Here is a 13747-nt window from a genome sequence, read left to right as displayed (position 1 = left end):
GGGGAAGCAGCTAAATAGACGCTTGTATTTATTGGAATATTAGGCAGCCATCAAAAATGGTGACACCATCTGCATTAATCAACGTGATAAGATGTCTGGGGTATAATTTGGACATCAAGGCTCTAGGAAGGTAACAATAGCATCATTCCATGAAGGTTTTGTACGTGTGTGTGAGAGAGAAAGTATAGAACAAGAGACTTTCAAGAACATGTGAACAAATCACTTGGAATTGTGGATCATGTTTATTTTCCTGCATGGATTCTCTAAGTCTTCTCATAATGTGTTATTTTTACAATAAAAAATAAAACAGCTACTCAGCAAGTATTTATAAGCCCTTACATCTGGGGTGCCGGGGAAGAGCTAACAGTTCTGTAAGTCATCAAACACCAATGATGAGTTCTCTCTGTGTTATTATTCTCATACTAATTCCAGTTTCACACTTTCAGGCCAAGATGGCCACTTCGTCCCCTACAGGGTAACATCATTTTGACCAAAGTGCTTGTCTAGACAAAATTATGGGTAATAAATGAATGGAAACAAATTCCATCATTAACTTTAGTACCTTTCTTCTACTGCCTCTGGACTACCAATTTAGGAAAGAAGGAACAAGATCCATTTTTGAAGTTCACAAGTATATTCTAAATGTATTGGGCTGACCAAGCACATAGCTAGACCTTGAAGATCCCCACACCATGAAACAGAGTCCCAGTATTCTGCCTGGGGCTTTTGGATAACTAATCTGAGGGGAATCCAACTGCCCTGAGAGGTTGCAACTACTCTGAGATGCCAGGCTGTGGAAAGCTGATGGTAGACACATAGAGAGGTCATCTGAAGAACAGATGTCTCTTTAGTCCCTGATCCAGTCCAGTCCAGCCTCCCCTGCCCGGGGAAACAGACTGGTGCATGAGGACATTCCCAATAGCTTTCCTCCAATGACCTGACTACAAATGCATGAAAGAGAAGCCAGAACCACCCAGCTGAGCCCAAGCAACCCACAGGACTGGAGAAATAGTATTAAGCTGTTATCTGAAGCCACTAAACTTTGGGGTTTGCTCTGTTGCCACAGATAACCAAATCACCAAGAAACAACCACAAGCAGCTTTTGTTATTAATCTGGTCACCTTCCCCATGTTCCACTTTATTTTGGTTTCCAACCTTGAGTAAACAGGAGTTCATTTTCATGGGGGAAAATAAGCGTCAGTCAACATTAGAAGTGTGCCAAAGAAGAAGGCATCATACCCATCCGAAGGAAAAAAACTTGAAGATCTGACAATATTTCAAAGTCTGAAAATAAGGAATACCTACGGAGAACTGTATAAAACGCTTTCATGGACGATACCTGAGAATACTGTGTTTGTTTATGCTTCCCCCCTCCACATACATCCCCACCCCTTATAGGAACTTCAAACAAAATTCCCAGGGGCAGGGAAGGTCTATTGCTTAGGAAAGATGAAGGGTTGCGGCAATATTAAGACAGTGCATGGGCAGGATTTCAAAATCAATATAACAGAGTCCATGGGCATTGGGAGTGACTTGAACAACATAGGCAGAAGTAGGGTGAGCCCTCCACTTTTGATTCTAACCCCTGAAATGACGTCCATCCGAGGTGAAACACTAGGGGCCCCGAAAGGAGTCTTCCCCTGACTCAGCAACATCAACCTGGTTAAACAATAAGCAAGACAGAGGGGAATGTGCACCTCTGTAAATAACTGGTGATGCACTTGAAGTGGTAACATTCAGGTCTAGCCAGTCTCTAAACTGGATCAAGGCAGATGCAAGTCAAATAGTTCCAGGTACTTGGTTGATAGAAGAAACCAGAGAACTCTGCAGACCCAACCATATATGACTGAAAATACATTTCCCAGAATGTCTGCATTACAGCACTACCTGATAACGTAAGGCAAATTTCCTAGAATTATGTATATTACATAGAAGACCAGGAAAAATTCAAATGACTAGTTGGTTGGCCTAAGAGTTCAGTGTCAGGAACCCATGAAAGCCAAAAGTCTGGGTCTTCGTCTTTTCATTGAAGCCATCTGGACCCAGCCTCCCTGCAACCATCTGATGTTAATAATGTGATATTGGCTTCCACATCTAACCTAGGAATATGGACTTTCTGAAGATTGAGTCTGAAGTCATTACAGATGAAATGAGCTTCTGATGAGTCTTTGAGACCACAACACTGTTGGTTCTGTTAAGTTTTGTTCCATTCTGTTTGGGAAGTGGGGTGGTAGAAATGGGAAAGCAAAAAGAGGATAAATGGTTCAAGCCAAGGTTTACCTGCAGAGTTTCTATACCTCAAAACAGCATCCCCGGAACAAAGAACTTCCATGAACAACTCAATTAATATACAGACTCGCTGCACTTTTTTAAATGCCTTTTATTGGTTGTACATTTTCTTATGAGATCAACACACCATTTCTTTCAAGGACACCTTGCTCCTGAATACGTTACGTTATTTGGCCTAGCTATGAAAGTCATAACAAGCACTCTGACGAAAAGAGGTGGAGGGGTGTCTTTTGCCATGATTCCTGTCTTCTCTATCTTCAAATTGTTGTTTGAGTCAGTTCATAGATTGACACAACATTGAACACAACACACACAGTGTGAAGTTTTGCAAACACACGCACAAACATCCGGAGACCATGACAGTGTCGGCGGCTCGCTCCTTCCTCCTCAGCAGCAGTATGAAACTGAAGAATATCCTGAGATAGGAAATCAAAGTGTAAGCTCCTCATAAACAGAGGAGTCCCAGTTTGACTGAATGTCCCAATTTCATTTTCCTTTTGAGGTCACCATACGAACCATGTAACAACCACTTAGTTCAACATCTCAGCCATTTCCTTGGTCAAAAAGCAGAGAGTCAAGGAACTATTTTGTATCACATCAGAACTTTCCTCTTCCTCTACTGTGCTCTTAGATCAGAAAAGAGATGGGAAATTATAATGTTATGCTTTTTACACGATGCTGTTGTTCAGAAATTTCACCATAGAATGACCTAAGAAAGGTAAAATTACACCCCCCACCTTTGGCAATTATTAGAATTCCTCATTGATTGACTGAGAAAAGGCCAGTTATCCAGGCTGTTAAGTATGTCCCACCAATGGTATTTTCATGAAAAGATGAATTCCCCAAGAATAAGGACGTAGGACAGGTGGCTTCTCCAAATGTTAAAAACAAACACAGTGCCTTTAAAGCCACATTATCCCTCAATTCAATACATTTCTGTTAACTCTGTCAGAACTTAACCTACATCAACACAAATGGTTTCATCTACCCCAAGTCCTGTGCATTAGCTATTTCCTTGGTTTCGGGAATTTGAGATAACATCACCATTTACAATAAGCAGTAGTTCAAAAGAAAACAACATCAACAATGCACACAACCTAGATAACAGGAAAACGAAGCTAAACTAAAAAGGCATGGTGGCCACAAAAACCAATATGGCAAAGATAACAAAATGCATGCTTCTCCTCAAAACAGATATTTTCAAATATAATCCTAGAGCTTGACTGAAGTTATCAATTGGTATTCATAATTTCCCTTTCCCGGACAACGGTGAGAAATGTTTCTGCCTAAGAGAGGAGGTCCACACATTTCCTTATAGGGAAAAAGAATGATGTACATACTTCCTGACTCCCTTCCCTCTACAGCTCATAAGCAAAAAGTTCCCAGGGCCAAAGCATCAACTTCACATTCACCTCGTAGGCATGGAAACATTTCACCCAAATCCTTCACAGGTCTGTATGAACTTCTAATGAATTCCATACTGGGGAGTTCAGTCTGCCTCATTCACGAAGAGAAGACAGTGCCAGCCATGAAGAAAGGATTTCCACCAGGAAAAGCTAGCAGCACGTAATACATAGCAGGAAAGATGGGGGAGTCAGTCAATGAGGGAATCCACAAAATGGCGGTCATTCTGCTAGTTCACCCTTCCCAGAGACACAGTGTTGGAGATGGGTTTCAAAGGATAGGGATGCACAACCTCTCAAACCTCCTTTCATAATATGCCAGGTATTAGGAAGAGATTGAAGGGCCTCCTAACTGACATATGAATTACTTCTTTCTCAGCATCAAGAGATTGTAAAGACCAGGCATGGTTCCACTTGCCCAACAGCTGTCTTCACAACAAACATGGCTTACCAACAAATGTGGGACACAACACAGGAGGACAATCATATATACAAACAGAAAAGGTCTATCATAAAATTCACACAATATAAGGGTGGGGGAGGATGTATGAGTTTTTTCCTTACAAAGACCAGATTAATAACCAGAAGCAGCATTTTTCCAAGACAAAACTAAAGCATGAAGGAATCTGGGGCAACTCACCTATTTCACTAAAATTCTTGTAAAGTTCAATTCTGTACAGAAGTTACATCCAGCATCCCATCAGGATTTTCACAAAATATATAGAAAAATCTTTGTGTCTTTAAATAAAGGATTTGAACTACATCCCTAATACCTCTCTCAGCTTTAAATGACCTTTAAATGTGATAATTCTGTGCAGCAGGAAATATGTTCCAATCATGGAAGTTACTTACATAAAGAAGACATCTTGTCTTTAAAAATACCTGTTATTTTATGAAAACATCATTTCGGTTCACATAGAAAATCACTCCACTCAGAAAATAAATTTGGGACTAGAGGATAAACTAAACACGGGGTATTATAACAGATAAATTGTCTGAGTTTTCTTAATTGAGCCTCCTCAGGTGCTTTTTTACACAGAGATTGGCCAAGAACTCCATAAATCATTGCCAAATGTAACTTTCGGACACATACAGAGGTCTAAAATGGCTGCTGGAAAACCCCAGCTGTTAAATTTGGCTGAACGGTTAAAGTGGCACTATCAGAATCCACCACAGACTATGAGTGTGTAAAAGGTCCCTGATGGGGTTCGATCAATGCCTCAGAACTCCCTTGTGTTCTGTTCATGATAGATAAGCCACCAGTTGTCACCTTCCGAAGGCTGTATTGGTTTCCCACTACCTTTCTCCACCCGTGAACCCCAAGGAAGGTAACCATTAGCTGGACTCTCTGATCGGACCCTTCTCCGTGCTAAAATTGTACTTTTTCCTACACGTCGATGAACAAAAATGGCAACTCCTGCCTTTGCAAATGGAAATTTGGATATGCCACGGCCCATCAAGAGCCCGGTCTCGCCCCTCCCTGCCACGGAGATCAGGTTATTTGTAACCACTTTAGAAAAATAAGCAGTTCAAGAGTCTCCATGCCTGGTTATCACATACTGATTTTTTTTTTTTCATTCTCTTTCAAAGGATTCTTGCTTAAACATTTAAATAAATGGCCTTCTCTTTTTGCCCTTCAGCCTCCAAGCCCTGTTAGCATCCTGAGTACAGCAGAAGCCAGGGCAGACGTCCTTTGGCTACAGAATTCCCCAGATTCTTTGGCGGGTCTTCAAGTAATCATTTCAACCGAAGTTCCCAAGCCTTTAATAGCCACAGAGACTTTCCAGCAAAGGGGAATGATAACGGTAGCCAAATGCTCTGGTTGGAGGTTGATGGGATTTTCAGATGAGCCTCACACTCTTCAGCCTTCATCAAACGGTCTTCCCCTTCCCTTCGCAACAAGGGACCCCCAGGGGTACCACGGAACATAGTCTGGAAACCACTTCTGTGCCCTCGACACCTCTCTCCCCAAGTCCCCAACACACACTAGGTCAGACAATTTGAGATCAGAAGAAAGTAAAAGCACTTTTTCCACACAATTCATTGCTTATGAAAATTCAAACGAGCTTTGAGTGTTGTGTTTTAAGGTTATCGATTCTCCTCTCCTGATGATGACCTGTAGTGTTTTTCTCGGAACATTCACAGTCCTCTACCTTCTGAAGAAAGTATGCACATCAGATAAGCTTTGGTGTTCACCTTTCTGTCCACGTCAGCCATCAGAACTAAACTTGAAGACGCTTGGTTTTGTATTCATATTTCTTTACCCAGGGGGTAGCTGACCAATGGGTTGTTTACTCTCAAAATGCTGTGAGGCCTCTAATCATTTATCTTTTTATCTGGGTGTCCTCAATTTAAATTGGTGACTTGGTAGAATCAGCAAGACTAGGGAAACAAGAAAATTTTCTGGCATCCAAATCAATGCCACTCTGAATCTCCTTCGAGTTCAGTATTTTTAAGGAAAAAAAAAAAATTAATGTTCAGCTTTTTGATGGGTTTTTCCAGAGGAGATCATGTGCATAGTAATACTGAAAATAAGTTGGGGATACACCTGCCTGTCAGCTACTTCTATCAGCTTATTCTTCTGTGGGGACCCCGGTTTAGCACTGCGTCCCAAGTGTATCTTGTCTCCCAGCCCCCAAACCTAATTTCACATCACTGTTCACCCATAAAGTCCAGAGTCTACAGACAGTCTCCTAAGGTAGGGGCCTGACATGCTTTTTGGACATAGCTTGCGGATTCCGGTACAAATGAATGTTCGTGGTGACCAAATGTTAATGATGCTAATTGCTCATCTCCGCCCCAAGAGCGTAATATTACTGCAGAGGCACGGATACCCAACTCAGCAGTCCTTCTGTACAGGACGGATGGAACTTTTCTTACAAGATCTTATCATCTGAATGAGGGTTTTGCTAAAAGTTCTCTTAGCTGTCCCTGACATTTTCAAGATTTGGGAACAATGGAATCGAGGTAGTCGAACCAAGGCAAAATTGTTGAGTCTGAGCTTTGATCTATGAAAATGGTTGGATCCACTCCTTTCCACAGGAGCAGTCAGTTGGCCCGGGGCATGTGGGCCTAGTGTAGAAAAAACAAGCAAATGCAATCAAGGGAACCTGGAAAGACCCGGTGGCTTGGTCAAAGCCACAAACTCTGGAGACTAGTTAGGAAGTTCTGTTTCCTACATTAAGATGCGAGTAAGTGCCTAAACATTCCCAAACGTTCCCTGAAATCTATCTCCAAGTCAGAAGACCATTAGCCTTGTTCCTCGAAAGAGCCCCTGAATCCCAGAAATGCAGAAGGGGACCCAGGGGGAAACGTGCACATACCCCAAAGAAGGGCCAGATGAGGAACCTTTCCAGACCGACAACTCGAAGACAGAAACACAGTGCAAATCTCCCCAAATCTCACTGCAAACTCCCGAGGACGAAGGGCTCATGTCAACGTTCAAATAACAATATGAATGATGTCAAGATCCTGACAGTCCCATGGGAACTAGGTTGGATTATTTTTGAATTCTATGAACACATGTTTGTGTTAGATGGATTATTTTTTCCTTTAAAAAAAAAAAAAATCCCAAAAAAAAAAAAAAAATCCCTACCACAAAGTCCTTGACCTTGCTTTATGTTCTATTAAGGGCCCAGCCCCCTTCACCTCAGACAGCAAAGAGGCTTTTAGAGATTTTGCTTGAAAAAGGAGTTTGGGTCAGGAGCCCAAAAGATAAACCCCAACATTAAGTGTTAATTCCTAATGACTCCATTAGAAAACCCATAGTGGTACAATTATATTTGCATAGCTGTCAGCAGTGACCCTCTCAACTTCGGCAAAAGGACTCATCTTCTTTGCAAACACCAGGAACAGGTGGTAAGAGATACGTTTGGTGGCAAGGTGCTTTCCCCAGAAAGATAATTTCATTTTGAAGGCTCTGGAATTCAGGTTTTATTTCCCTAGGCGAAGAGAAAAACATTCTTTCAGGTAAATTGCCAGATTGAACACTGAACTATGCTCCTCAGGAGGTTCCGAGGGTCCTTCTAAGTATAATGTATGTCTGCCTGATGACGCAGCAGGAAGAAAACTCGTTTCTGAATAATAAAGACACGACAGGACCAAGTCAGATGTGTTGGGCTGTTCTGGGAGAAGAAAGCGGACCTGGGCAGCTTAGGTGGCCGACGGGTCTTTGTATAGGGCTCTTATAGCAAAGAGGGGACAAGTGCTGACAGAAGGTGTAGCAAATTATAGTTGTTCTGGTCCCATAGGGAAGGCAAAGCTTTTCCTAGAAACGGGGCGGCCCAGAAACTCAACCAGGGTTGGCAACCCAAGATCATCCCGTCAGGAAGGAGGCATTTTGCCTAGGCCCCTTAAGATAGAAACGTAGCGACAATTAGGACAGTACCTAAGGGATGGGCCTAAGTCTACTGTCACAGTGAGAGCCCAGAGCTCTGAGCCTGCCTGCACACAAGTTTTTTCATCCCAAACTTTGTCTGTCTTACTTTCTTCAAAGATGACCCAAGAGCCCAGGTGGATGAATTGGAAGATTTTAAGAATTCTACCTGCCTTCTACTTCTGAGGACCCCACGGCCTCCCAAATTCTTACAACCTAGTGCAGTTCAGAGAAAAGGAAAACCAAACGATCGGTGTCTGGGTTCATGATTCTCCCGGCACAAGCATCACACCACAGAGAGAAACGAAATGCAAAACTCAGAGACAACAAGAATGTCATTGACGTCTAGGAGAAGCCTGTCTTTTATTTCCAAGTTGAAGTAAGTTATGTCGGTGATCATACAGAAACAGAAAAAGTAGGTACTCGATCTCATCTGAGGAAAACGGTCCCCTTGGCTTCCCGGGCAAGGAATACTTACCTGAGAGAAAATGAAGAGTCTCCCCCGCTTCCCGGATTCATTTCCTACGTCCATCGTCCTAATCTACGTCCTAATTAGCAGCTGAGCTCAATCCTCACTAAATGGAAAAAAAGTCTCTAGACAGAGTTCATCCGAGCTTTGTGGTTGATGGTCCAGGACAGGAGCTGGCAAACCACAGCCCGTGGGCCAAATCCAGCCGATAGCCTGATTCTGTAAATCAAGCCTAACTGGAACACAGAGCCATGCTCATTCACTTATGCATGGTTTACGGATCTACAACAGCAGACCCAGTTGTGGTAACGGCTGATGGGACACAAAGCCAAAGATATTTACTACCTGGCCCTTCACGGAAAAAGTTTGCCAGTCTTGGTCTAGAATGTCACAGTCCACATTCTACAGAGAAAGGTTATTGATCCTACGGGGTCTATAAACTGGACTTCACTCCCCTTCCCTCAACAAAAAATGTTTGCAAAACTATGTGTTCCGTGTACCCTGTGCATTTTCCTAGGGAAAAGGTCCTAGCTTTCAACAGATTCCTAAAGAAATCCAGAGTACCCCATTTAAAGCCAAAGAAAACCAAAGAGTATCTTTAGCTGCCAGCATATTTAACAGTGCTAACACACACACACACACACACACACACACACACACACCCCTAGACAAGAGGAACACAGAACTTCTACAATAAAATATATTTTTTTCTTTCTTTCTTTTTTTTTTTTTTCCTATTCTAATAGGGTTTGTTTGGCAGTGTCTTTGCCCTAGATTTTTACTCTGGCAATTTTCCATCTGAATATGTAAAAGTTCAGGGGTCCATAAAAACCGCACCTTCGACTTGCGAATTCAATAAAAACGGAGGATTGCTTTAAGCCAGCGAATCGCCCTCTGAGCCCTCGACAGACATTAAGAAGACAAAATCCCCAGCACAACAGAGGTTTAATTCATTTTACTCGATCGGACCACCGACCGACTCCAGTGAATTCTACGAATGTATGAATCCTCCCTTCGAGGTTGGAGGCAGTCACGTGGCCAGAAAGAGCCTTGAGGCTGGACGTCCGGGACTAAGCATCTACTTCACTTTCGGGGTGAAGATAAAGTGTTTCGTTAGACAGCTTTGGAAGAACGTTTCTCTCAGCAGAGCTGATGAAAGCCGGGGGTCAACGGAGGCATTTTTAGTGTTAAAAACTATGAAAACATCAGCCCTGCTCTGTCTCCTTTGTCATCACTTTCCAAAGACACTAAATCAAGTGTACTCGGAGAAATCAGGAGCCCCTTCAGTCTCAGCGCTGGCTTCCTCGAATGCTGAGGCTAATCAGTATTTTCGTGTCCCTGACTAGGACATCCGATGTGGCAGGAGTGATCAACAACAAAGGAAGGTAGGACCCCAGTTAAAAAGTAAGCCGAAGAATTACTTCCATACTTCAGATGTACAGAAATTACCTTAAAAAAAAAAAAAAAGGTTCCATATTGGTTGGTGGTAAAAAAAAAAAAAAAAAAAAAAAAAGCTAGCCAACCAGAGGCAAGCAAAGACAAAAACAATAATAAGGACACACAACAAGCAGAGTCCGGGTAGAGGATCCAGGGACCTGCGTGTACGTACAAGAGACTTCCAACGTACATCAACTTAAATATGGTTGGTGCATCTCCACCTTTACTCTAAAATTAGTTTAGAACTTGTAACAGTTCTCAAAAAAAAAAAAAAAAACCACACACACACTCTAGAATTTAGACTCCTAAGACGATCAAGTCATTCTACTTTAGCACAGAAGACAGCTAATCACCGCGGAGCCCATCATTTCTACGGGGAAAATGTATCCCAAGTTTCAAATCAGTATTCCAGGCATGTGCTATCTCTGACAGTGGCGAAGATGTCCCTATTGATGAGGACACAGAAAGAAGCCGAGGCTCTTGTTCCTCTCTGCCAATGTTCTAGAGAAACTGTAGGTGAGTTCTCTCTTTTGGAGGTACTAAACCAGTGTCCTCAACCGTGCTGTGCATCAGAATCACAAAGAAAGTGTGAAAAAGACCAATTCTCAGGCCCCACCCTGGACCATCGAAACCCCAACCTTGGCATTGCACATGTCCACCAGCTCCCAGTGATACGAGTGTGCGCGAGGCTGAGAACCACGGATAAACTCCGCCGCCGCCTCTGGGTAATTGTTTTGCAAGCTGAAGCCCTGGGTCGGCACACTGGAGAGATGCACCCAGGCAAACACACTTGGTTAAGACTATTTCTAAACAGAAACCACACTGAACAGCCAGTGAGAGTTACCTGACTCAGAGCAGAAAGTTGTTTTCCTTTATGTATTTCACCAAAAACTGTCATGGAGTGACCTCCATTTTTTTTTCTTGTATTTTTTTATTTCCCCTGTTATAATCCCTGTATCTCCCTGAATCACCTCACTCCCCTTTCCTCAAGGAACCTAGAGAACCCAGGGACCTATGTAGCCACAAGAAGGGGCTTTCATTGCATTGTCCACCTGCCGGGGACCCACAAGGGCCCAAGCCAAAAAAGCTCCTCCCGCAGAATGACCTACTGTGTGCTGCTGGAGAGGAATGTGGCCTTACCTCAAGCTGTGGAAATCTGGCAGCCCATTCAAGGAACGAATTCAACCCTCCCCTTTAACTCCTCACCTTCTCAAAGAACTTCCACCGTCTTCTACTGTAGCCCTCCCATTAGTAGTAAGGCTTCTTGATCGAACAAGGGGAAAAAACAAAGAAGAAAAAGGGTTTGGGAAGGATGGCTACTGAGTCAATCCCTGGGGCATATACATGGTAAGGAGGGGCAGAAGCAGAAGAAGGCACCGATTCTCTGTGTGTGGTTTGACACGACAGCTCCTCGCAGAATTGACACACGTCCTTCTTACGAAATAGAGATGTTCACAGAAGCCACTTGGCAGAGCTTAAGACCTATCAGATACACACACACACACACACACACACACACGGAGAGAGAGGTGATAGAAAACCACATCACGAATCCTATTCCATCCACACCACAAATGCCAAGAGAACCCAATCTGCGACTCTGAGATGTGATCAACGTGAGTTTATGTTCTCCAAAGTTAGGAAAAGGGTATGACCGGGCTCCCTCGCCACTTCACCTGAAAGACTGTGGTTATGGCCCAGAGTTGAGCAGAAATCCAAGGCAAGCAGCCACAACAGCTGAAACAGGTAGGTTACAAGAACTCCTTGTTGATATTGTTAGAAGACTCTTAAAGACGCCTATTAAATAATTTCTCCTGGACCACAGACACGACTGAGCTTACAAAATAAAAGCCCTACAAACACCGCCAGCCCAACCTGGCCTTTTGCATCCCCTCCTTGCATAAAACGGAATCTTTGCAACCAAGCGTTGAAACATAAAGATTACAATAACCAAGAGGACAAACTACAGATCTACGTACATTCTCATCACTGGGGTAGCACCTTGTGACCAGGGCCAATGCATTCGTTTCGTGAAGAACAAGAGAAGCCGGAGAAGCTTAAGGACTCATATGACACCTCATTAAATATTTAATCACCTTTTGAAGTCCTAAGCCTTGGCCGTATTTCATCCATCTAGACAATCCATTCTATGCTAGAAATTCCAAGCCCCCTTGGGAGGGGGGAAATAAAAAGAAAGAAAAGGGGGAGAAAAAAAAAAAAAAAAAAAACCTTCTGAGAGGCAGGATTAAATTATCTCAAAGATGAGTTTCTATTGGTGTTTTAGTGAACCTTGCTTCGTCCCGTAAACCCACCAAACCACAGGAGGGCCGACCGAGCGAGTCCGTGGTACTTTAGTCTCCAAGAATCAGTTTTACAAAAGATGCCACGTCTGTTGCTTTGGATTCGTGTAGGGTGAAAAACGGATGTTGCTGGGAAAGAAAAGAAAAACACACGGTATTAATATTCGCCGCTGACCAGATAGGAGATGCGCACAACTTCACGGATGTGTTGGCTAAGCAGATTCAAATGACCCCTCTTGGGCTTAAAATGGACGCTTGTTACCTCTTCCCAAATCAAGTACACGTCTAGTGATGTGGACCCTTTAAAGACACCTTTTATCTCTTATTGTACCCCTCCCAGGCTGGTATCTGCTTCTGCTACAGAGAATCTACTGTTTTACAAGATAAACCTGTAATTAGGCTACAAAAATCACACCTACGCTAAAAACTAAGGATTTGGGCAAAGAAAGCCCAAATGGTGATCTACCCACCACCCTGTCCCCTACAAAGTAATCTTAGACTGACAGAATACAATAATGGGAAATCTCATAGACTCATGTACATCAGTTTCTCAGGAAATGGAATGGTAGCATGAGCATCTCATTCCATAGCCCAGCAAATGGGCAAGGCATTGCTTTCCCTTGACACTGGCGAGCTGGTGTGGACTAAAGCACTTAACACTGTCTAAGCCACATCGACAGCCACGACTTATGTCTTTCTTGATGAAGAGTTGATCCATCTGGAAAAGAATGTCCAGTGCCAAACTCTAGGTATGGGCAGAGAAATTCAACTTGGAGATTAAAGAATCAAAAGCAAAAAAAAAAAAAAAAAGGAAAGCAAAAGAAAAAAAGAAGAAGAAAGAAAGAAACGGTCTCTCTTCACACAGATCAGATTAAGCAAACTTTACAAAAACACCAGGGCTAGCAGTCATAGGCATAGTGGGTCCAAGAGACCACGCATTCCAAAACAGTGCTGAAGAGAACGAAACATTCCTCTCTGCACCAGTACAACCCTCCCCGAAAGGCTCAATTTTGTCACAGTAAATTCCCGGCTGTCACCCGGGAACCTCACACTTCTAATTAAAAGGATCGACATCAGCTCACGAACCACAGCACTCACAGTGGAAACAGAATCAAACCCGCAAACCAAAAAGGGCGATTCCTTCCGACAGAACCCAGTGCCGTGCAGCCCCCTCCGGCCAGCCAGTCACGGCCACCTCCCTCACTGTCTGGTGGCATTATTTTCAGCGATGAGGCTGAGCAGCTAAATGGGAAAGTTTTTGCCTGCAGACACGTAGATGACTCACTGCGTTTCCCTCTGCCGTTGGGGATGTTAGTTTATAACCTCCGTGTTGCCTAGCTGTAGGTTTTCTAATTATATTTGTTTTAAACCTGACAGCACAGGGCGACATGAGTCAGCTCTGTGGGGAACTGGATGCCCACCCAGTTCCATGCCCACCGTGGAAGTTTCAGGAAATAATGCAAATGGGAAAGGA

At 43.2% G+C, this 13747-nt stretch overlaps 1 protein-coding gene across 5 annotated transcripts in view; it reads right to left on the bottom strand.

The window, feature by feature from the left end:
• Window positions 1–2349: 2349 nt before the first annotated feature.
• The window catches only part of MAP2K6 (mitogen-activated protein kinase kinase 6), a 117390-nt gene continuing 105992 nt past the window's right edge, over window positions 2350–13747 (bottom strand). For 3 of the 5 annotated variants that reach the window (XM_032321108.1, XM_032321107.1, XM_032321110.1), the window contains one exon: window positions 2350–2705. In XM_032321108.1, coding sequence (XP_032176999.1) covers window positions 2547–2705 — 159 coding nt within the window. In that variant the 3' untranslated portion in view covers window positions 2350–2546. Of the gene's footprint in view, window positions 2706–10030; window positions 12403–13747 lie in introns of those variants that run through there. The other 2 variants (XM_032321106.1, XM_032321109.1) reach the window with 2 other exon arrangements.

The sequence above is a fragment of the Mustela erminea genome, chromosome 18, assembly GCF_009829155.1.
Source record: "Mustela erminea isolate mMusErm1 chromosome 18, mMusErm1.Pri, whole genome shotgun sequence".
Lineage (NCBI taxonomy): Eukaryota > Metazoa > Chordata > Mammalia > Carnivora > Mustelidae > Mustela > Mustela erminea.
Note: the sequence above shows the minus strand (reverse complement) of the source record. Positions and strands in the feature narration are given on the sequence as shown.